The sequence below is a fragment of the Rhagoletis pomonella genome, unplaced genomic scaffold (genome assembly GCF_013731165.1).
Source record: "Rhagoletis pomonella isolate Grant_MI unplaced genomic scaffold, Rhpom_1.0 Rhpom_scaffold_00004, whole genome shotgun sequence".
NCBI lineage: Eukaryota > Metazoa > Arthropoda > Insecta > Diptera > Tephritidae > Rhagoletis > Rhagoletis pomonella.
The window spans coordinates 54,118,358-54,145,089 of record NW_023458558.1 but is presented as its reverse complement, the minus strand read 5'-3'; the positions used below and the strand labels follow the sequence as shown (position 1 = coordinate 54,145,089).

At 33.9% G+C, this 26,732-nt stretch overlaps 1 protein-coding gene across 3 annotated transcripts in view; it reads right to left on the bottom strand.

The window, feature by feature from the left end:
* The window catches only part of LOC118737798 (transcription factor cwo), a 56,562-nt gene that overhangs the window by 10,910 nt on the left and 18,920 nt on the right, over positions 1-26,732 (bottom strand). Inside the window, exon 1 of one of the 3 annotated variants that reach the window (XM_036468563.1) lies at positions 16,623-16,788. The exons of 1 other annotated variant lie outside the window; for it this stretch is intronic. Coding sequence is in view for 1 of the 2 variants with exons in the window: in XM_036468561.1 (XP_036324454.1) it covers positions 5,055-5,164 (110 nt within the window). In the remaining variant the exon portion in view is untranslated. Of the gene's footprint in view, positions 1-5,054; positions 5,255-16,622; positions 16,789-26,732 lie in introns of those variants that run through there. One more of the 3 variants, XM_036468561.1, reaches the window with a different exon arrangement.

Here is a 26,732-nt window from a genome sequence, read left to right as displayed (position 1 = left end):
TCTTCCAAAATCTGTGAAAACCGCAGTGGTTAGAACCTTGGTGAATTAGGGTAACGATATGTATGTATGTATGTATGTATGTATGTTTGCTTGATATTCTCGCACTTACATGCGCGCATACATCATACATTCAGAATGTATGTATGTACATATGTATAGCTGCGTGTTGTTGTTTACACATCGGCGTCTTGGCATATTAATCGAAAATTGTGTCAATGCTTCTATTATATTCGTACATACTGAAATACATATACATACTTATATATTTACACACTAAAGGAACTAATCAGTGTGTCTCTATTTCCGACTCTAAATCGAAAACAACAAAAGTGACCTCGTTTCTATTCGAATCTATGTCTGTGGACTATTTCGCTTGGCGTTGAACGTCATGGCGTATGAGTAATGTGTAATTTACATTTGGATAGAAATACCAACGAATGTGAAATTATGTACATATGTATGTATGGCAAAGAGTTTCTATTCTTGAAACACTAACAGCTGTTCACGTTTACATACAAATGTATGTATGTATGTACCTCCGTAAATTTTGAACAACGATTAAAATAGTCACACTCTTTTAAAATAATTAAGTTATATTTTTTTTGAAATATCTACACTAAGGGAAATAATGCATAGTAAAATTGAATACTTTATATTTGATTATCGTTTAAAAATATTCGTATTTAAAAATTGATTATGCTCGTATTTGACTGTTCACATCTGAGTATGTATATTTAAGTGTACATACCCATCCCAAGCATGCAGAGCCAGGGTGTCCAGAATTGGCGATTTCGCGCCAATTTGGCAATTTTTTTGGATACTTGCGCGTAAAAAAATTAGGAAATCGCCATTGGCGATTTTTGGCAATTTTTCCCTTCAGATAATTTTTTTCCAATTAAAAAAATATACAAAACTTAGTTTTCCACGATAATTTTACAGAAGAGTCTAATGAACTGCGTGATAAACTTGACTTAAGAAGCATATTAAAAGACTGTCAAAAATGTTTACATTACCCTAATCGAAGGACTTTTGAAACGATTACCTAGTCAATTAAATACTTTTAAAAAGCTTTGATTTTGTCACCAGAAAAGTGTGTGAATCACAAGAGGGCGAGTTACAGGGACCTGCCAATTCACTATTTGACTTTGAAAGAAAGAAAAGCAGCGGAAACTGAATATATAAATCTTTTGACTTTCCCATGGAATAACTTTTCTCAGAAAAATTCCAGCCAACTCTGAAGAATTTTGGATTATTGCTTACAGAGTGAAAGCCGCAACAGGCAATAAAATGTTTGGAAATATAAATAATATTCTTCTTATCCTTGCAGCAGTCACATGCTTTGTTGAGCGCGTTTTTCCGTAATGAATTTATCAAAAACTAAGATCCGAAATAGGATGAGGTTGGAAAGACTCAATTCAATAGTTCGAATAAAGTGTTATATGAAGGCTAATAGGTTTTGCTGCAAAACGTTTCCAATATCAAACAGTATGTTATCAAGGTTGAATAGCTCAATATATGACAACAACATAAGTGTAATTCATTCAGACACAATAGGTGATTTTAAAGAAATTATGGAAATAGCTGATCTCGCCAAGCTATTAAAAGCGTATTATGTGATTAATCAATTAATATGTGTTATAATACATTTAATAATTGCGCAGTCCTATTGGAAAATGTGTTGAAACAAATATTTTTAAAGAAATGTGTTTGTACGTCACTATTATATAAGTGATTCGTGTTATTTATTATTACCCTCTGAAGGTATTATATATTATAACAAGATCTAATTTTTTAAATAACAGATTTGTTAAATCGATTTCATTAATTTTATTTAGAAAAAAATTTGCGATTTTTGGCGATTTTTTTTTAGAAATTGCTTTTTTTTAACAATCTGGACACCCCGACTGATAGTGCTGGATACGACAATTATGTATTAACAGAAATGGTAAACAAGTGTTTACACTGCAATTTTTAGTTTTTTGGATATTTTTTAATATATACTGTAGTTTTTAATTGACATAGGCCAGCTACACCTATCGAGGTTGAGGAGAGTAGCAGCAGCAGTGGCAGCCTCAGCAGTGAAACCAAGTACGAATATTTGGAATGAATGTATTAATATTACTCACATATGTATGTATTTGTTTTATAATATACAGAATACATAATATACATGGTCGGCTAAAGACTACTTCAAATGAATACATACTTAGATAGTACATATATAAATACCTCGTATATGCGGACCCCAATACCACGTCATGTATGTACAATAAAAAAAGGGATTTGGTTTTTTTCCCATTACTGCTTACTTTATTAATTTAAGTTAAGATTAATAAAAATCGGTTTTTTGCGCTTTTGTAAAATTTATTTACCATCGTATACGCGGTACTACGTTTGGCGTATACGAGGTATTTCGCGCTGAGCGACGATGTAGTTCAATAAGTCTAATTTTTAATTGTTTAATCTTAATCTTAAAATATATACAATTTGGTTGTTCACGCGAATTAGGTATTTCATTGATTCTTACAAAGAAGTTGGAAACTGTGTACCTATGTACTTATTTAAAAACGTCATTTGGAGTCTAGTAATGTTTACGAAGATATTAACATTCATACATAAGCATCTAATAAGGGAAAACTGATTTTATGAAATATGTATTTACATATTACGGCCTTAAAAGAATTTACTTTAAAAAATGCAAATAAAAATTTATTTTCTTTAGTTTGTAAACTTTTTCTATTCGTATTACAAGAAAGAATTTGTGATGACCTGAATTGTTAATCCAATAAAAAAATTGGTTATTTTTCCTTAACATGTTTGGTAACTTTTTCGTCTAATCTTGGTTAGAAAGCTCTTTGAACGGCGGTGTTTAAGCGACTTATGCATTTCCCGCATAAACAAAGAACAGCGAACACACACACGCACTTGTATATTGCACTCCCGCCCAAAACCAAGTGCAGCGAATAAACACACGCACTTGTGCTTAAAAATAATTCGTTCGTTCTTCATTGGGTATGCATTTTTTATTGCACTTCTCAACTGCCGCAGAACAAAACCTACTAAAGTAGTTAATTGCTGGCACTCCAAATCATGCTCAACAATCCCGCTTGATGCATAACCACTCCTCCGGAGTGGTTTTAAACAGCAAAAGCCAAAGCGCTACAAGCTGTTGGGGCTCTGTATGACTTTCAGCATACAGAGGTGGTACAAGAGCTACCATTGGCCACAGCGCCTACCCAATTTTTGAACGTAAATAAATAACCGGTGCTCAACACTCCGCTTGACGCACACCCCCAAAAAACTCTTACAGAGTTTAAGCGGCAAAGCCACCGCGCTACAAGCCGTAGGGACTCTGCATGACTTACAACCCTGCAGAGGTGGTAACTGATGGTTATCATTGGCTCCGACGCCTACCCAAAACATTTTTGCTTTAATAAATTTTTATGCAAATACATTCATCCTGGTCCTGCCCTCACACTGAGTTAATCAGGCGGCAACACTGATCAGAACTATAAACACATTCTCACTTTTATCTGTCGCTTGGTTGTGGTAGTGCTCTTCTGGGGCACAAGTCATTACACAAAATAATACTTTACTCATTCAAACTCATTTACAACCATGAAACGAACAAATGTTTCAAAACAAATTGGTAGCCTACATTTCCTAGAGTCACATGCTGTCGGTAAATACAAGTTTAGGAATACTTTGAGATTTTTTTTTGTTTTAGTGGGAATGAGTCATAGTATTTTTTAGAATCAGTATTGTTATTAATATGGCTCTTGATTTAAGTATACTTATTTCATTATAACTCATTGCAGATCTCTGATGAGACCTATTATATGGGCTCCCTTGTTATATGGACTCATCGAGCATTCAGCCACAAGCTGTTAGAAGTCGCTTGAAACTATGGACATATAATGGCAATTCCATCGGCACTAACTTTACCGCCACAAAAACTTAAGCAACATTTTTTTCTTTAAATTTGTTTTTATGCAGAAGAACCCCTAAAGTATCTAGATGCATTTCTGAATCAAAACTAAAATTTTCTAAAAATATCGCGTTAGTTTTTGGGGGTTAGGGGGCATAAACTGCTTTCGTAGGACTCAAGTTAATATTTTACCTAGATTTTTCACACAAAAATCACAAAAATTACCTTAACAAAAGTTAAATGAAATTGCAAATGTGAAGGGTTATTTTGTATCTACAACTAACCTGTAACCATTTTCCCTGGTACCATTTTTCTATGTTAGATATATCGTGATGGAACCGCTCGCCGTGATCGTCGCTAACGGCACCCAAATATTCAGAAACAATTTTAAATGTCAGTAAGAAGTTTATCATGCGCGACATATTGCATCCCTTATTCTTGTAGGCTGTTAAAAAGTTGATGAACAACTCTTCATAGTTTTCGGCTTTGTGGTTTCCAAGAAAATTACGAACGACATTTCAAAAACATGTCCATGCAGATTTTTCGATCGAATTAAGTTTTTCTTCAAACTGTTCATCAGCCAATAGGTCTCTAATTTGTGGCCCTACAAATTTGCCTCTTTTATTTTGGCATAACTTGATTTTTGGGAATTTCTGTTTTTTTTTTTTTAGTACGACATTGACTTTTAACAATAACAAAAGTTATCAGGATTAACTGCATACATACACTCTTGGCATCTTCTCACGATGTGTAGAAACAACAATCACAAAAAATACCGTTTTAATGTCAATAATAATTTAACATTAATTTATCAGAAGCACACTTTGGTAAGCAAAATATGCGTAATCACTTCAGTAAATTTTTTAAGAAAAACTGAGGGTGATTGAATAAAACTAAGTACGAGGTTTACATACAGTACTTTTTATCAGTGTTATGTTTTACATTTTAACCACTTTTTACTTTTATTGGTAAAATAACTATCATTTGCAGAAATTTTATTTTTCAAGTATTGGCACTGTTGATTCTCTTCATGATTTTACATAATCACATTTTCATGCGTTGAACTAATAAAAATAATGAATTCAAGTTGTTTACACTAACACGAAAATATTTCATATTCTCTTACCATTTTGCAAAATTAAAAATCCATCTGGCGCAAACAATCACGTTCTCAAACGATTGAATGCCTTGAAAAATCCCGTGTATGCTGCATGATCGTACTGCAAACGCGTGCATGCATCATCGGCAGTTGAGAGCAGCAACTACATACATATGTACGTACTAAGTGCAACCAACGACGTCAAAAGCGCAAAGCTTAACGTCAAACATACTAAACATATATATGTACATATTGTCGTTTAAAGAACAAAACCGCGTATCAAGATAAATAATGCATAAATTATTTTTTATAGAATAAAAACACTCATATTTCAAAATGGTTCTCGCTTTCATACACCAATCGCATTTCTGGCTAGTAACTATATTTCAGCACGAATGGATAAGCCTTGAGCCAAGAGAGCTTCTGTGAGGGAAACCAATTTTTGACGAAAAATGTCAGCCAGAAAAATGTCCGAACGACGATACGCGGTTTTGTACTTTAATCGACGACGTGTATGTATGTATATAGACTCTTGACTACCCCACTAAATTACGTAGCCGAAAACGTTTCGATTTCAACTGAAAACAGCACAAAGAAGATCACTCGTTTAATTCATGAAAATTTACGCGACAAGTAAGTAAAAATAGTATGCGCCCGACCCGCTGTTTTGATTCATTGCTTATTGCTGGCGCGCTGATGCACGTTTTTCTTTTTTGTCGCGTTAAGCTGCCAACAAATTTTTTGGTAAATCAAAAGAGTAGGGCAGTGCTGCGACTCAATAGCGACTGACTAACGAAATGACAAGTGCAAAAAGACGCTGCCGTTTGTTTCATCATCAGCTAGTTGTAGCCAGATGGTACTTGGTACATAACTGTGTGATTAGATGTGAAAAGATACGAAAGAATGGGGTGTGGCCGATGTCGAATAACGGCGTGCCGTAAAAAATTTAAATTTAACAACAAGCTATGATGACTCGTTGTCGTAGCCATCAGCAGGCACACGCTGAAGACTGAAGATTTTTACGCCAGCACAATGACGAAAAACCGCATCATTCATGCGATGAGTGTCCAATGCCGCCGCCGCCGCCACCGCCGAGCTGATCGGTGTTGCAGTGAACGGCTGTGTCGAGCGGCGCAAGCAAGGTGGGAGTCGCCGCCCGATCACTAAATGATATGGAACGAGTATGCATACAAATATCAGTGTTGCCGTTTTAGCGATTTTCCCACTAGATCTAGCGACTTTATTTTCTACTTAGCGGGAAAAATTATAATTCGATAACTAGCTGGATTTTTAGCGTTTAGTTAGGAGATCTAAGCCAGTTTTTAGCGATTTTATTCATAATGATCGCAATTCGTTATAGGGGTTTGAAAGCAGTTAGTTGAAAGGCAGTTTACACCACTTTTAACTAAAAGTTGCCTCAAAAAATCGATAGGACACTGAAACGTTACTTGCCGTCTCTAATTTTTGACGTTTAACTACATTCACGTTTTCAACATTGCATCAAAGCACTTCTGCAATGCCAAATACCTACAAGCAAAAATTCAGCAAGTAATGCAATGCACTTTGATCTGCAAGTTACACGATTTGCTTGCACATGCTAAAACTAAACGTTGGATTCTCTGTTTTTTTTTCCTGACCTACATATAGGGTTGGCAGGTATTAACAGATATGTAATACTAGTAATTTTCACTCATCTGTTAAACACATTCTATAGGTTTTATGCCTTCGATTGGTGTATAATATGTTTATTAAACAAATGAAAAAAAAAAAAAATATTTTTGAATATTTAATTAAAAATATCCTGGCGAGGTTTTTTCACGAAATATTTACTAACACGTAAAATTTCATACGAAACAGATTTCATCCATTAAACAGATATGTAGGTGAAGGTCGTGCCCTATTCGGATCTTCTCACATATATGTATATATGACAAATTATTAAAGGAAATTAGTCTTTCGTAAAGGTTTACGGAATTTACAGCGTGGCGACGAATAACTGTTACCCAGGTTTCTTTGAGAAATAAAAGAGTCCTTTATAGATTTTGCGAAAAAAGTATTTTATTGTTAATTTTCCACAGATTTTACTTTAGTTGTATTAATTAGTTTTTAAATTTGAATCCTTCTTTACATTTGCCAGCAGTGTAAACTTTGAGAGAAAAGTTCATTTGGCACGCAGGTCCTCGTCAGTTAATTTATTCCATATCTCCTGTAACCATAGGCTAATTTTCTCCATTTTGAGTCCCTTATACTCCGCCATCTGTCCAACATAAGGCCTTATACTCAAAAATTGAATATACTCGGAACTGGTGACTAGGACGGTCATTGATTCGACCAACCTTATACAGTTTTTTTCTTTTTTGTATTTTTTTTTATACAAAGCCTAAGAAAAAATACACCTGAAAAAGACTTGCGTGCCAAATGAACTTTTCTCTCAAAGTTTACACTGCTGGCAAATGTAGATAAGGACTAAAATTTAAAATCTAACTAATACAACTAAAGTAAAATCTGTGGAAAATTAACAATAAAATACTTTTTTCGCAAAATCTATAAAGGACCCTTTTATTTCTCAAAAAAACCTGGGTAACAGTTATTCGTCGCCACGCTGTAAATGATTTAGCGGGATTCTAGCGATTTTTGTTTATAAAGCACGGGAAAAAACCAAATGGCAACACTGATACATATGTACATACTTACACCCGAATTGGCAGTATTTTTGTTAGAAAATAAGATAAATAAAAAAGAAAAAATTGTGAATGCAGTAATGAGTAGCTTTACTTTTACAAATACAAATATGTTCAAATAAACTGTATGCGCCCAAAACAGCACTTTGCCACTTAGTAGACAAGCGCAACACAACGCCAGGTTGGTATCCATTCACAAGCGTGCGAACGTTGCCAAAGAATTTTGTTTTCTCGCATTTCGATGTATTTTTAAAACAAAGCCGATTTTGCATACAGTTTTGGTATACACTTGCAGTTGAATTCTTAAGATTGTGAGTATATGTACAAGTAAGTGCGTGGCATTCTTCTGCTCAAACGCCTAAAATTGTGTGCAATCGATGAATTCATTTGTGGTGCAAGTAGAAGTTTTCGTTTTTTCGACTGTTTTGCCTCTTCGATTCGACTTTTTTGATATAGTCAGCAAGGTTATGGTAGGTTAGGTTACGGTGGTTGCCACTCCGCACAGTCTGGCAGAGAGACACACGCAGACCAGTTGTGATGCCACTTTAGTGAGTTCTTGTTCCTTTCTCTCAGTTTCTCGTGTCTTACGTTAACGTACCCCTGAAGGTCGCGAATGTCCACAGAGTCGATATCAGCTAAGCACTGTTAGCTGTTAGTTAACTGAGGGTAGATATCTTGCCCCTTGCAAGGTCATCTGCCACGCAATTTACAGATATTTCGCTGTGCCCCGGTACCCATACTTGGTTAATAGCCACTTTGGCGGATAGATCGTTTAAGTTTCTTCTAAATTCGACAGCCATTTTGGAATAAGTGTTGCTGCACTGTAGAGATTTAATCGCTGCTTGGCTGTCAGAATAAATGGTAACGGACTGTAGAGAAGTTGCGGAGCTATTAAACCAAGGCTCCCTTCAGAGCGTCTCTGACGTGGTACTATTTCCACGCAATTCGCTGAGAAAGAGACATTTTATTTCGATGTGTGAACAGCCAGAAAGACCTTTCTTTCTGCGATTGAGAGAGCGCCAATCCATTTTGGAAATATATTTCGACTTGCTCGTGCTGCACTATTAATTTGCAATTCGCCTTTCGGAAATAAAAAACCTCTTTCGTAAGACACTTTACAAGCAAGGTGCGACTGCTCTCAATTTGACAGCCTTTTCGAAATAGATTGCATTGCCGGCTCTTTATTGCAGTTAATTCGGCCTGGAAAACGCTACAGTGATCAATAAGCCGCACGCTGTATTTTATCTGTTTAATGATGGCGGTAGACTCTGGATCTAAGCCCGAGCCGATCTGTCTAGGATTCTATTAGAAAACCTTATATAATAATAATATTTTGGTGCTTACACTTTTGGGGGACCTAATACGGGAAATGGATTTTATGAGAAGCTTTTTTATGACAGAAATACACTCGGAGGTTTGCCATTGTCTGCAGAGAGGCATGCGTTGAAAAAAACCCATTTCCGAAGAAAAAAAGCTTATGTAGGAATGCTCTAATGGAGCCCAGAGTTTTTGAGTTGCCGAAATTAAGATCTCTCCATATGTGAGCTGCATACAATTTGGCTGCGATTCAACCATACCTTACTTGGCAGAATATCTATACAAATATGAAATGTAATAAAATAAAGTAAATAAATAAAAAAGTAAAAAAAAAAAAAAAAATTTTGTTTTTCTTATTCATATTTTATGTCCAAAAGTAGTTAGCTACAAGTTAGTTGACATCCAATGCAGAGGAAACCAGTTCTCACTAAAAACTAGTCCCATTTCCTGAAGGGTATAGCTAGAATTGCATCTGGAAATTTTTTTGGGTGTAGCAAGGCGCACCGGATAGGCGAGTATTTAATATTAGAGCTGGTCAAAATTTTGTGCATATGCACTGGCATTTACACATTCGTTGCATTTGTAAATTCATAACAATAAAATGCACACAGTTGCTATGGCAGCGAACATAAAATTTGCAAATGCAATTCCAACTGCAAACCCAAGAGCATTTCCACAACATCCTGAACAGCCCTATTTATTTATTTCAATACTCAAAAAAAAAAACACACAGTTATTGCGTCGGAATGTTATCTTCAATGAAATTAAGAAATGTGGCGCAATCTTATCTCGTGGTAGTGAGTGATTGCCTTTAAAACCAAGCCGATAAAATGTGTGCGTCACTCATACGGCTGAGACAAAAAATAAATCAAACATACATACATAGTGTATGTACACTAGCGCGGGCCGAAATTCCACTTTTTAGAATTTTGATTGTTAATAGCAAAAAAAAATGCTCTAAAAACAATTTGTGTAAAAGATGGCAATTTTTGGTCAATATCGTAGGCTCGCCCAAGTCCATCAAAGTTCAATGTGCCCAAAAATATAAATTAAATAAAGATATTAATTAATACAGTTTTTTACTAAAATTGCAATTAACTTCGAAAGTATTACTCCTACATAACTTGGTGTAGGGGATCTTTTTTGTAGAGAATCGAAATAAACTAAGAAACAAAACATTTTTACACTTGAACTTTGATGACTTGACTTGGGCGAGCCTAAGATATTGGCCAAAAATTTTCACCTTTCACACAGATTGTTTTTAGAGCCCAATGAACCATATTTTTGCTATTACCAATCAAAATTCTAAAAAAGCGGATTTTCTGACTTTAGAACTTCAACTCGTACTGGACTTCCAAAATGAGGGAAAAGGTTTCGTATTGAAAAGCGCAAAAATATATCTGAACAACCAAGTCGGGCATGCCCTATCTTTTGGTGCTACTACCGGTTTCAGATTTCAACTGGAAGTGGATTAAACAGACCGGAAATCCATCTTCTTAAATGGGATATGCATGCGTTTAAAAAAATACATAACTTTTGTCACAATCATTTCTCTGGAATGGACTTCCGGTTAAAAGAATAAACTTCATGAGGTCATGAAAACACAGCCTCCACCATAACTGTTAATAATAATAATGATAATAGAATGGCGTTACACACATGTTAAGCTGATGCCAGATAAAACTTTGTAGCTTTGCGTGACATTTATAAATTTGCCAGCAAAGCGCCAGACGCAAAAGGTATGCCACAATGAACGCCAAGAAATCAATTTTGCACTGCTTTTTTACTCGTCAAAATTGCTGTGGATTTAAGATATTTTGCTTTAAAATTATCAGCAATGTAATTGAGTTTTATGTTTCAGCATGAATACTCGAATTTGGACGAAACAAAATAAATATTAAACCGGCTGATTGTCAAAGCGCGCAAAAAGATGGGAGTTGGCCATCTTTTCGCTTCGCGCTGCAGCTTCAATGATCTATGTGGCATGCTTTGTGCATTTTCATACAATTCATCTTAGCTGTCAAAGCGAATCTGTCACGTAAAGCGAAGCAAACGTTTTATGTGGCATCAGCTTTAGTGTTTAGCCGAGCTTCTCCTCCGCTGACTCCGATAGCAATGTCTCCTGTGTTCTATTCCTTAAAAGTTGTGTCAATGTCGACTTGGCGTTAAAAGCGGCAACCTGGCAACGCTGGTTAGAGGACCAATTGAGAATCATGTAGCTTTGTCTCAAGTTGAAAAAACACAATTTTCTCATGCGAAATTTCGCTCAAGCTGCTTTCAAATTGGTGTTTCATTTTAAGTCGAGTACAAAAAAAAATAACACCTTGTGCTTCGTTCAAAATAAATACGTTAACAAAAATATTAAAATTAAAAAAAAAAAATATTTAGGGCTATGAGGGTCTGAAAAATTTTAATTTTTTTTATCGCAAAAATTCGCTAAAATCCTGACATTGACTAGCCGAGTTTATGATTTTTTTTGTAGAATTTTTGCCGTAAAAAGAAATTTCAAAATCTAACAGCGACAATTAAAAGTTTGTTAAAAATTTTGAAATTTTCGTAGATGTCTGCACGTAGAAGAAAATAAATGAAGTTGATATTTTTAAGGACCACCCTAATAAACACTAGACGGAGGCAAGTGATTTTTGTTTGAAAACTTAACTAATTGAAAGACTACTTTAAAACAAATGCGATGGGTAAATGTTTCGAATTTCGATACACTTTTAATTCAAAGAAACAATTTGTGTCTTGGAAGCATGAAAAAGCATTTGTAAAGTGCAGAACGCAAGCGTATTCAAAATAAACATACTGACTTTGAAGTTGTTTAAACCAAATTCATTTTAAAGTAGTTGCAATTAAATGCAGAGTCGGACAGTCGACAAGCTGGTTGCACACAATTCAAACTGAAGAGTAGAAAGCAAATTTGCCTGTCTGGCTGTAGCTTAGCGTGCAGAGATGCTTGCTGTTACTTGTTAGCTTTGAGAAGGTCCGGGTTCGAGTCCCAACAGAGGCGTGAACAAAAGCGTGGTTCAGAACAAAAGCGTATTCAAGCGAAGCATACTGACTTCGAAGTTGTTTAAATTTAAATTTCCTGCAGGGTACTTGTATGTATGTATATGTACATATGTATGTTTGTATTTTAGTGCATTAACCTACGCATTGTGAATCGTTTATTGAGCTCATACAACGTATCGCTACAAAAACTGATAATAAGAGCGAGCAATAAAAATGTTAGCGAATAATTATGGTTAGGCTTTTCGAAAAACGTATATATTTCTGTATCTATATGTCTATACTAGATATGCGCTTATGTACAATAATAACAATTGTGTACGGCTACATGCCTTTATAGGGGAAAAATACTCGGTAATCAAAAGCCTGATAATAGTGAAATAAATACGTGTGTATTTATGTACATATGTGTGAATTAAGTGTTTGTTTGAAGAATACACTTTTTTAAACACGTAAATATGCACGCACTTAAGCACCGCGCACACGTGATCGATAAATTTTATGGAAGCGTCAAATACAGCACATTGTTGTGGAAAATATATAAGCGAAATCACTCGGCTTCACCTCTGAAGCGATAAAGTAATTAATTTTTCCATTCTCATTCTCGCAGCAATAACGTATTCAAAACAATAAATAGACAGTTTATATCTGTACATATGTATATAGGTACATTAGGATGTTTCAGAATTTTTGTTTTGCGAAAATATTCATAGGTCGACTTGAAGTTTTATTTATATATGTACCATAATACTCACACATAAAAGTGAAGTTCAGCTGCAGTAAATGTACATACGTCTATGGTTTTTCAGAATTCTATCCAAACTTGAAAATACATACATATTTAATATATTTTAAAGGGCGAAGAAACGGATTGTTTTTAGTATTTTATAATTTATTTTTCTTATCCGAAATGATGCCTAAATGTCCATATAATATACCCTACCAAAAGTTTTTTTCCATATAAATACATGGAAAACTCTCAGCGCTTTGAGCGACTTCTAAATGTTTTTTGATTTCAAAATAAAAAATGGGGGTACATTTTTTTCGGTATAGAGCAATCCTAGGGGGTGAGAGTAAACAAATTCTGACTTTACTTTTTTACATACACTTGTGAACCACCCTAATGTATATATATATAGAGTTTCTGCTTTGCCTCTTGGTACAACTCAGCTAGAAAAAGTGTGTAGTTTGTATAATACGAGGACTTTTCTTTGGCTTTTTATAGCTTTTTAAAGTTTTTTTTTGGTAGCTTTCTCACAAGTGTCAATAAACCTCCGAAAACACACCAATGGATTCTCTTCTCATGTCGCCTCAACACCATTTCAGCAAGAAATGCGGAGGAAAGGCCATATTCTAGGCTCTCTATGAACTCTATGAACTCAAGTAGATGCCAGATTTGCGGATTACACATTGTATCTGTTGCCTTTTCATTATGTTTACTTTAAGGTGGCCCCATTGCTTTTCATTTGGGGAATTTTGGCGAGGAAAATTTAGCACAGCGACTGTCAGAATTCCACTGATGGATACTGTAACAGGTTAAACTCATATTTATTCAGACTGTAACCCAAAATATGTCATGTGGCCGACCTGTGAAAGTACCTCATACGACAGCAACAAGGTCCCCACTTTCTCTATTAAATCCACTCAGCTAAGAGCCCACTTCCTTTGGTTCTATCCCGTGAAACTGATACGACAAAGGTTGATAGACTAGCCGATTTGGGTAGGGTTTAGTAGTGATGCTACAACAATAATAACAAACCTCCAGGCGGATAAAAAGCAGGATCTACGGGCCCCAGTGGAAGTGAAACCAGCTGCAAGTTACAATTCAAGTGAGAGAACCTCCGTATGACTTATAGTTAAGGCGTACGAGTAAACGTGTTACATGACTGGGTATGGTGCTACGGGGCGTATACGTTGCGTTATTTTTACTTGTTTTAGTACCTACAGTGACTATTAAAGTATTGGCACAGTGAATTTTTCGCAATATATGCAAAATTTGTTATTCTTTTTTAATTTCGATATTTGATTTTTGGCAATTTTTTTTCTACGCAGGTTCTTTCAAACAAAGTATGCTCGACAATTATTTTTTGTATGGAGAAAATGAGCAACACATTCCAATAAAAGGAATCGAATGGGCTATAAACTTGCATTTCTAGAATTTTTCTACAAAATCTGAATAAAAATCTGCAAATTAGTATGCAAATTACAATACATATAATACAATACAATTTCGCGCTGGAATCTGGTTCGTTATACAAAACTGAAACTAACCGTGGTTTTATTGTGTTAAATTGCAAAATATATGATTTATAAAGAGAATTATTAGAAAATTTAAGTGCATCTAAGATTTCTGAGGCGTTGTTTGCTTTTACTTGAAAATAGTCAAAATTGACAAATCCTAATTAGCTGTTTCTGGAACGTGCCACATTTGTTCGCTACTTCGTGAAGTGATAAAAACAAAAGCTGGCAGCACTCCGCAAGGTTGCAGAAATATATGTTCGATAAATATCTTGATATGGAAGGAACTGCTTTACACTGTCAAGGAAAGAAATTTCCAAAACTCAACGCAATTTTTACTAAAATAAATTTTTTTTAGATTCTAATTAAAATGTGTACCAATTAGGTGAAACCTTTCCGAATTTTTTTTAATTTTTGTACAAAGTTTGATCCAAAATCTGAGATATGCCACATTATTTTGAAATCTACCTAATTTTTTTCTAGATTCCACCACACAAATTTTTTTATACCCGAGCGCACTTGTGCACAAGGGTATATTAATTTTGTTCACATAACGGTTGTTTGTAACAGCCAAAACGAATCGAGATAGATATAGACAAATGTATACATATATGCTCAGAATGAATAGAGAAATCGATTAAGCCATGTCTGTCTGTCCGTCCGTCTGTCCGTCTGTCCGTCCGTCCGTGTACACGATAACTCGAGCAAAAATTGAGATATCTCAACGAAATTCGGTATGTACGTTTCTGTTAATCCAAGGTAGGTTGGTATTGAAAATGGGCGAAATCGGACAGTAACCACGCCCACTTCCCATATAACGGTAATTTCGTAATTTCCAGAAATACGAAAACTGCGATATTTTAGTAACTACTGAAGATAATTCACTCAAAATTGATATTTGTAATAATTTTCAGACGAAAAATAAGAATATTATAAATTTTTGAAAGATGGGCGTAGCCACGCCCACTTATGGTTACATGTGTATATCTTGGTAACCGCTGCACCAATTTCTTCCAAACTTGGCACAGTTGTTGGCCTCGATACAGCATACTAAATGGCCGAAAATTTTAAAAATCGGACAATAACCACGCCTACTCCCCATATAACGGTATTTTCCAAAAATACGAAAACTGCGATATTTTAGTAACTGCTGAAGAGTATTCAATCAAAATTGATATTTGTAATAATTTTCAGACGAAAAATAAGAATATTATAAATTTTTGAAAGATGGGCGTAGCCACGCCCACTTATGGTTACATGTGTATATCTTGGTAACTGCTGCACCAATTTCTTCCAAACTTGGCACAGTTTTTGGCCTTGGTACAGCATACTAAATGGCCGAAAATTTAAAAAAACCGGACAATAACCACGCCCACATCCCATATAACGGTAATTTAGAAAAATACAAAATCTTCGATAAATCAGTAACTATTAACGCTAATTTATTCAAAATTGATGCTTGCAACAATTCTTTACCAAGAAATACGATTATGGTAAAACTTTGGAAAATGGGCGTGGCACCGCCCACTTATGATAACATATACGTATATCGGTAACCGTTATACCAATTTGTACCAAACTCGGTACGGTTATTGTGCTTGCCACATAAAAGCCAATTATTAAAAATTATTGAATTCAGTCTAAAATTACGGCCGCTTTTCATATAACGGTAAATTTCAGAAATGCTTGAAACTGCAATATTTTGAAATTTAAGGACGCTACTCAAAATTGGTACACCCCGGTTTACCATCTAGCGGTAGCTTTCGGAAAGGTGAAAAAACATATATTTAATACTTGCGCCGGGTATTTAATGTTCGGCTCCGTCCGAACTTAGACTTTCTTACTTGTTTTTATTTTTTTATTTTTTTAGTCCGATCACTGCTGGTGAGATTTACTCATGTATATGTTGTTTAGGTCAAAAAGAAAAAAACATTACAGGTATGCATTCAAATCTTCGCAAAAAATAATCCTTTTGTTCTGGTGCACCCTAATATGCATCTATGTATGTAGTATGTGTATGAAGAAGTACGAGTATTCGTGTATTGTCAGGCGCTCGGAATATGCACATAAATACTCTAACTTCACAAGAGTAATTATGTATATGTACGTTTAGACAAGTAGAAAATACAATAAAAAATTACATATGTATGTATGTATGTTCATATCTCTTATATACTACGTGTGTAGCAGTCGGCATGTGGCGATAGCAAAACAAGTGAGGTGGAATATTAAATGTGTATAAATTTATACGTATGTACATATGTATGCAGGTATTATGTTCGTACTGTTCATAAACCTGTACAAACTTATTTATGTACACAAGAGTGAACCAGATTTAACTACAAATAACCTGATCCCCACTAATTCGATAAATCCAATGACGTCAATGCCAAGTTTATTGAAATCACCAACCGACCAACCAAGCAGCCCAGCAACAACTGAACAATTTTTGTTGAGTTCTGTGTGAATAAAAGATATGTTGCTTTTACAAACTACATACTGGTCGCTTACACAACCAAGGCGTGTGTGTGTTGTGTGTGTATGTACATATATAAGTTTATAACTAAATACAATGTGGATATAGTTTATTGAATTGTCGGTCAAACTGAAAACGTGCAGCTACATAAAAAATTTAAGTCAATAAATAAAGTCTGGATACATTCAGAATGTTCATATATGTACATATGTATGCAGGCAAACATGAATCTGTGTATATATACATATTTGTTCATGGAAGCTTTTTGCTTATGTATTTATGTAGTATGCTATGTCTTTAGCGCGTCAAACTGATACATACATATTTATGTATGTATGTATGTAAGCATCATTTTGAAGGTTTCCGGAAACAGAATATTAAATGAAATTCGAAGTAACGCATGCATGTATTTGTAAGTCAAATTACTCATGACTGACCTTTCGCAGAGTAAACAAAAATAACGCAAAGTTATTTATAAATAATACTGAATGCATAAACAAAAGTCTAAAATTAAAAAAAAAAAACACGATGACGTCACGCTACTAACTTTGGTATGTTAAGACATTTCTTTTTCGACAAATGTTAAAAATGTTTACTTATTTTTTTCCTAAATGACAGCTTCTATAACTTCATACCACAGAATTATAACATAACATTAAGGAGCAAATTATTTAAAGTCCCTATACGCACCATCTTACAAGCAAAAAATAAAAAAGGTCGCCGTACACCTGAAGTATTTTTACAATGAAATGTCGAAAAGAAATTTTTAGCTAAACCCATGATAAAAACATAACAAGGTAAAACCATTGAGAGGCAGTCTGACGTTTGCCAACAATATAATTTTAAAATCAAAACTCAAACTCACACACACATTCTCATTTTCAATCTCAAACAACAACAATTGTGAACAATTTAATTTTTTTATTTTCAATTTTATATGATTTTAAAATGTTGGCAAACGTCAGAAAAAAATCATCGCCGACGAAATGAGAGAATGAATTTACCTTGTAATGTTTTTATCATGGCTAAACCTTTGGCTGGCGGTTCGGCTCTTTCATTTTTTTGGTGACACCTACATTCGCAAATAATTTTTTTTTAATACCTACTACTTCTACTGATATGATGAAAATACTTCGTTAGCAAAAGAAAAAAATGGAAAAAATGCAAACTCTAACAGGGAAGAAATTAAAAAACAAGAGTTTCTGTGTAAATGATTTGCACTCCGTTACAACCTGTTCATTTAGAAAAAAATCAAGCTACCAACGAAGAAAATCGATGGATAAATAAGAAAGTAATGATTGGTCACATGAAAATGCGCAAGGATGTGTCTTAAATTATAATACATATTTATGTACATTTTATAATTCCGATGGAAAAACAGTAATTTTTTTTCGTGAGGCAACCTAATGTAAATATACTTACATATACACATTCACGTTTTTCACAGGATGATTGCTACAATTGCTCATGCACTACTTAAGTGCAGTAAACCAACAACAACAAAAAGAAACAAGCAACAATGGGCAATGCTAAAACTTAAATACAAACTCAGAACTCCAAGTCAACGCTTTGAAATCTTATAAAACACGTATATATTCACTTTAACCGGTTAAGTGCGCGAGTATGTAGTTATGTACGTGCAAGTACGCGTAAATTTTACGTCATAAAAGCGCATGAATAATGGCGTTACGATCTACATACATATGTATGTTTGTATGTAAATATCGCCTTTTTTTCTGGAATAACCGCGTAACTCGAAAAACCAAGAGCTAGCAAAAAGCGGCTAGTCAATTATTTTAATTTGCACAATAATAGATATGTATGTATGTATGTAACAAATAAAAAGAGTATAATTTTATAAATATGTGGTCCAGTAAATAAGGGAGATCCATGGGAATCTGAACCTCAGTGCAAAAATTATTTTCTTTATAAAACTAAGAAAAGTGTGAATAAGACATTTGTGAAAATCTTATAAGTTTTTTAAATATTAGATTAATTAAGAAAAATTAATTTATTTCAAAAACTACTAAATAAAAGAAAATGTAATAAAAATGTAAAATAAAAATCAAATAAAAATTTAAAATGAAAATAAAGCAAAAACAAATAAGCATACATACTTTTGAAAACTTAGATGAAACAAAAAAAATATATATGTATGTATATATATTTTTTTTTTCATTTTAAAACAATAAAATCCACAAATTAAATTAACATTAAAAAATTAAAACTTAAAAAAACAATAGTTTTAAAACAAAATGAAAAAATTAAAAGAAAATTAAATTCAAAAAAGACATTTTTTAAATACAATTACAACAATATTTTTAAACAAGAAAAACTAAGAATTAAAACAAAAATTAACTTTAAAAAAAAAATTTGTTTAAAAAAGAAAAAAATAATAATAATTTGCTATATATTAAATGAAATTAAAAAATATACTCTTCTCTTTAAAACAATAACATCTAAAAATTTAAAGAAAATTAAATAAAGAAAAAATATTTTTAACAAAAGAAGAAAATATGTAAATACATAAAATAATTTTCGAAAAATTAAATGAAATTAAAGACAACATATATTTTTCTTTAAAAAAAAATTAAAAAAAAAATTAAATTAAAAAAAAACTGAAACTCGGATCTCTTGAATGCTGCTATAATCATGCACATCGTACAACAAAAACATTGCTCAAATCTATTATTATGTGAAAAGAAGAACATTTAAATTAGAAGCAAATCAAAACTGAGTCTCTAAAAGCTTAGAGTAGCAGAAAATATTCATAAATCCTGTTATTTTTTTTTAATACAACATTCTTCCAAGCCACGAGCGATATGTATACGCACAACAGATAAATGCATGCAGCATACTTGCATCTGTTTGTATTGTGTTACTTGCATGGCGCTTATATAAAACAAATAGCGCTTTATAGAAAGTAGCTACATACATACATACATATGTACATACATACATGTGCTACATACTATGAATGTGCCAATATGCCGTGGCCACATCACTTGACTTGCAAAACAATCATATTTTTTTTTTTGCTTTATTTTTCGTTTTTTTTGCTCAAGTGTTTCAGGTTTTATAACTCACGTGATGTTTATTATTTTCGATTTACGAAAACCTCAGGCGAAACCTCACCCGTATTGGCGTGATTGAATGCATAAGCACACAATTCGCATACAAACACATGCACACACAAACATTAGTGCGGAGTCATAGCAAAGAAAATGCGGGCAATCACTCAACCTAAAGTGCACGTTCACTGGAGACGATAGCGATTGGCATGAATAAAAGAATTGTCCCCTCGTCCCCCCTCCCCCCCCCGCCCCGCCTTAACATCACAAATTCATACATATCTGCACTCGGCTTACTTGCTTGCTTATACAATTGTTTTCGTAAGCTGGCTGTATATTCATACGTATATGTATGTATGTATATAGGCATAGATATGCATATACATACATATGTATATGATATTAACTCGTGTACTCGTATATGCATGAGCTTTTGCACTCGCAACATCAGACTATTCCAAGATTCCACCATGAAATTTGTTTTGATTATTCAGTTGTTGTAAATATATGTACATATACATACATATGCGTATGTATATATACATAAGAATGTATATATTTCGCTATGGCGTTCACACTTATTTTTCTTATACTAAACAGTCAGACATGCATAACAACTTATGAGCTTTGCACTGCGAACATTGTGAGATTATACGAGCACCGGTAAGTACTCGTAGATGATACAGTGCATTGCGCTGGCGCACGTTCATGTGCGTACATTAATTTGCTCGTTCACCCCACTCGTTTTATAAGTACTCATTCAATTCGTAAACACTTGTGGAAACGTACACAGGCACTTTGATTTTTATCCTTTGCTCCCTCATTCCATCACTTTTATTTATTCCTTCACTTTTATGACGTCACAACCCGTTGCTCACAGATTCTATCACTCTTGTGTTATTAGGCATCTTACACTGTGTACGGCTGAGAATAAAAATTGTCAACGAGTAGCTTATGAGAGCTGAGAATATGAGTGAGCGTGTAAGAAAACTCTCACACACTCTGTTCCAGTGCTGAGAACTTATGAGAACTCCACGATAAGAACGAATACCCACTCTCATTACTTGTTAGATGGTGAGAATGAGAGTGAATTCATATTCTCAAGGTATTTACTCTCATAGTTTACCAGCATCTTAATGCAGGGGTGCTCAACAAATTTAACCAGACTGAACCAGACGTCAATAGATTTGTATTAGAAAAACATCGTTATTAGATTAGAAAAAATAATATTGGGTAAGGCTCTGCGGATTTTTGTCACTATGTGGTGTTTATGTCCATATATCCGGCAACGCTAATGCAATTGCATCAAACTGGCATGCGTTTGAAAGTGACATTCCGGGGTATATTTTCGGTGAACATATTTAGTTCTGTTATTCGTCACAGGTGCAAAAAGTTGTATTGATTTAACATCGTGCGGCAGTAAACACACAAAAAATAATATATTAGCGAGACTATGGGCAAAATATAGTAAAACGGCATATTTAGTTTTTCTCTCTGGCGCAGCATTTTTTATAAGGACTTTGAAATTTTTTAAATGTGATTAATTTAAAACATTATTTTAAAAAATTGGTGCAATGTCCTTTTAAAATTTTGACCTTGAATATCCTCGAAAATTTGGAATATTTATTTTTGAAAAAATTATATGTTTAGCACTAATTTACACATTTCCACTTTAGGGTTGGAAATACCTAAATACTTTTAAAATACTGGTCACTGTTTCTGAATTCAATTGATTGTTCAGTGTTATATTATTATTAAAATTTACTTGAATAAATAAATATATTTTTTAAATGCATTTATTAATGTGAAATATTGTGTGGATTAAAACGCATTACACTGATTTTTTTTTTATAATTTTTTGAATTAATCATATCTTTAAAATTTCAAAGTCCCTTAGAAAAATCTTGATGTCAGAGTGAAAACCCACAAACGAAATTTTATTATATTTGGCGCTTAGATTCATGAGTATATTGAGCGTGCCTGCGAGCGACGCAGCAGTAAATGAATGGCGATCGACTTTTAATTATGTGCCTGTTGAGCTACTATATAGTTGCGCACCACTGGTTTAATGCGGCTGCAGGGAAACCGCGGACTTGTGAATCAAATTTCTAGTTCCGTACTAGGTCTTTATCGCCAAAAAGGGACTAGTCCGATAGGAACTAGATCTTCACCAGTCAAAAATCGGCGAAAAGTGGTACTTTTAAAAAACTAATTTTTTTTTGAGTTTTTTTCACTAGAAATCTATATCTAAAGTGACGAATTTAGAAATAGTTCGGAACTATAGAAAAAGGGATGCAGCGGGGGGCTTGTTTGCTTTACATAGATATGTGTTCGGCGGCTTTTTCGTTCAAATACGCTTCTATTCTGTGCTTCGCAGATGCTTTTGCATAGCTTGGTAATACAAAACTAAAATTTGTGTTAACATTTCAACATCTTGGGACCGTCTGGAATCTAAGAAATAACAGCGAGCACCTCTGCAAACTCAGCTACAGCTAAAGGTATGTAAACGTACATTTCTTACAATCATTCAAACAAATTTAATTTCAAACTGAAAACATATTCCTTCCAAAATAACTCAAAATCGCACACACGGAAGAACCAAAAAGATTGAAAAATCATGATACTTTTTTCTTTCGCCTGTCGATTTTAGAACTGGTTCGGAACTATAGAATTTAAGACTAGTTCGGAACTATCGAAAAAGGGATGCAGCGGGGGGCAATTGACACTTCCTAGCAGGGGCGCACCCAGGAATATATTTTAGGGGGGGTTTTATATTTCTGAAGATATATCACCGGAATATACTGAAAATTGTCTTCAGATAATACGCTCTTTGAAATACATTTATGCAAGTTTTATGTACAGTATGTAATAAATAAATAAACGGTTTAATATTCATAAACTGCACTTTATTTACATAAGATTAACAGAACTCAAACATTTTTAACCGACTTCAAAAAAAGGGGAGGTTATCAATTCGTCGGAATACATAACTTTGGACCACGTGAACCGATTTCAATAATTCTTTTTTTATTGGAAAGATGACACCTCAAGGGTCGTCCCGTAATTTGGTTTAAATCCGATGATTGGATCATGAAGAAATTAACGGTACACCTAAATTTGTATATGAGAATTGAAGTCGGTTGTGTTCTTTCCTTAAAAACTACTTGTTTAATAAAAAGTTCTATATACTCAAGATGAGCTAAACTTTCAAAAGTTGCTAATAAAAAATTTTAAAAAAGAGTCAGTAAAAATAAATTTATTGATTCCAAGAAATTTTACACTTTTATGTTAATTTTTTCGATTTCTGGTTTCTGGTTTTCGATAGAGATTTCTTCTACCAAAAATTTCTTAAACCAGTTTGCAGCTCTCAAGAAAAAAATGGTCGTATATTTATTTTTTCATGAAAATTTACAGCAAAAGCAAAGCGCTTTTATCAAGCAACAGAAATTGTAATAAATATTTTTATTATGATTTCCTTGAGAGCTGGATTCTTAGCTTTAAGATACAGTTTGTATTTGAGGTTATTAGCTTTAGGGGGGGTTTGAACCCCGAAACCCACCCCTTGTGTGCGCTAATGCTTCCTAGGACATCGCCATGTTGAATTCGCCAGTTGCTTGCATGCAAAAGAGATTTATCGCGAACCAGTACTGGGTCTAAATGTACTAGAAGCGCACCAGTTTAGAACTAGAGATTTTCCCCACAGGGGTACGATAAAAATTAATGGCAGCCAAGTGCATACATTCAAACACAGTATGTCATCAAGTTTTTTGTTCACACTTCGTCTACGATGAGTTGCATGAATTAAGGACATTATTTTACTTTTTGTTTTGTATAAAACTATGTACACTTATTAGTAAATATAGTTTGTGTGTTCAATTTTTGAAGCGTCATTTGCCACTATCATTAGCAGTAGCTGCAATATTATCTTTTTTTCTTATTTTTACGCGTATGGATGCAATAAAGTAAACACAGTGAAATACGTACATATGTGAATACATTAGGGTGGTATTAAGTTTTTGTTCCCAGCCACACTACGAAACAGAAGAATATCGAAATTAAGGAGACCCGTATCTTTTTTAGTTGAAATCGATTAAAATTTAATCGCGTCGCCGGGGCTTTAAAGTTTTTCATATAATTCATACCAGGGATGTTGCGAATATTTGCATTCGCATTCGTTATGCGAATGATTCGCATCATATTACACATTTGCGTTCGACATTCGCGTTTGCATCAAGTGATACGAACGTTTTGCGAATGTGTACATGGGCAGAGAGTCCACTCTAATATTGCTAAAATGGCTCTAAGTCTGTCTAACCAGCTTTTAGCTTCAGGCGCTAAACGGTTAAGTAGTAAGTCAAGCAAATTGATGGGCCTTCAACAAGTTCTGCTAAAAGTCTTATAAGACTTTAAGCGCCAATTTCACAGTGCGTAGTTAACTCCGAATCGACAGTTAACTAGAGATTTTCAGTACAAAAATCTGTAGTTAACTCCCGATTCCGAGTTAACTACGCATTGTGAAATTGGCCCTAAGTAATAAAAACGATGACTTAAATTGATTATAGGTTTTTTAATGTTATTTCTCACTTTCGCATTCGCATTCCGAAAGTTCGCATTCGAGTTCGCATTCCCGAATGTGGAAAATTTTACGTTCGAAATATTGATATATGAAAAAATTTATATATTAAAAATATTCCCCTTCAAATTAGGCAGTGCCTGCATTTAATTTTCTTTTCTTCAATTTTGCCTTCACATCTGAAAGCGAAAGTCTATTGTTAAATAGCAAATTACAAAAACTCAACTCAAATATTTACTTTTTTACACAAATTGCACCAAACGATGTGAAACGTTGGAAATTCAATTAAATAATATGTCTTTTTAGCGCGAATTCCGATCAGTTTTTTTCTTTATGCCCTTACAGCGAAAAACGAGATGCCATATGTGTTAAAAATTACATTTCTATTTTTATTGAAGTGTTGCCACAGAAATATTAAAACTGGCCTAACCTGTGTATTTTTGGACCACCGTAATGTGCATACATGTATGCACATATGTATATGCATTATACAAAGTCGTGGATTTGTTCTAATATATACTTGTGCAGCCCAAGAACACCACGTAATTCATCATAATTAATTGTGTTGCTGACGTTGCACTACAATTCTTGCCAGTGCGAATGTTTGTTAAACAATAATACGATGTGATGTAAGCGATAGTATTATCACTTCTTAACAGACATATATGTACTACTAAGTATAGAGATTTACAAAACCGTGTTTGTTCGCACTAAAGGCCAACAAGACGAGGCGACACGTTTCACTTTATCATTGTTGTACTATTTACCTGTCGCGAAATATTACACCAGCCGAACATATGTATATGTGTGTATGCTTATAAATAGCATTTCCTTGTAAAAATATTAAATTAGTTACCCAAAGCTTAATTCAACTTTCTGTTACTTTGTTAGTAAAACGTGACCATGTTTCATCATTACTTAAATAAATTGTACAACTCATGTATGGCTTCACACAAAAACCCAATACGTGATAATGGCAGTGTGTACGCTATTGCTTACTTGCACTTAACTTTCATGAAACCACTTTTCAATTTCAAATTTTTAAGTTCTTTATTAAAGTGAGCCGTATCATCACTGATCATTTACTGATGGCTTTTTTACTATATCTGGAATGTCTCTCCGGCTGAAGCTAAGCAGCACTAAGAATCTAAGAATAATGCTCGACAGCAAACTGTCGCCGCGTCTACTGGGGGTTTATCGCCTTTTCTTGCTCAAGGCAATTGTCAGACCGATACTGCTCCACGAGGTAATGGTTTGGTGGACAGCGATGTCACTTCCTTCTCTTCTTTTGGCATTTATTTCAAACAATGGAGTTCCAGATATAAGTACATTAAAAAATAAATCAAGTATTTGAACAATTTAGCCTTAGAGTGTATATTTAGGCGAAAAAGTACCGAAATTATTCTTTTTTTCTTATGTTCCTCGAAAAAATCATAATTGTTTTTTTTTTTAAACCTTTGGGAACTTTTCAAATAGAATTCTCTTATTAGAGGAAATGGTCGTTGGCATCAAATATAACATAACTGTGAAGTTTCAAGAGTGTGCCACCTAGTAAAAGAATATCAGCATGCAGAATATCTGCCGCAGCTATTTTTGGTCCATTCTTTTGCAACCAAGCTACAAAAGAACACTCGCTTAAATGACGAAATACACGCAAAGCAACAGAGGGAAATTTTGTTTTCGCATATACATGATTTATATTTTAAATAAGTATATATATTACGCAAATACCTAACATAATTACTAATTTCTATTGTTCTTGTGTCTAAATCTCGCAGAACTAATCGCATGTTTCTTGCCAGCTACCAGCAGGGTTGCTTAAGTAGCTAAAAGGAAATTTTACCCTAGTTGAGCATTCATTTGTCGCTCGCTTACAAAAAAATGCAGCTTTTGTGATCTTTGAAATTTTATGATTTCTTAATTTCAATAATTTAGGATACTTCAATTGTTAAAATTAAACGGTGAAAATGTTCTTCTTGCCAAAACTAACGAATCTAGTGTAATAAAACTATGTATGTTATTTTGTTCGCGCTGCTCCAGCAGTCGCAGTCAGCAAGCCCCTGGGCTGCCATTTGAGAGGTTCTAGTTCGAGTAATTTTTTTGCTTCTTTCTTAGCGAATTTTTTTTTTTTACTTTAGATTTTGTTCTTTTAAAATGAAAAGTATTTTAATTAATTTTTATGATACATGAAGGTGATTAGGTTTCTTTCCTTGTCTAGCAGATGTACATACGTATGTATGGTTTTTGTATTTTACGTCCCCATTTACACAAATAAACGGAGTTATATCAAACTATAACAAATTTATTGCATTAGTTTCAGATTCAGCGATTTTAAATTTT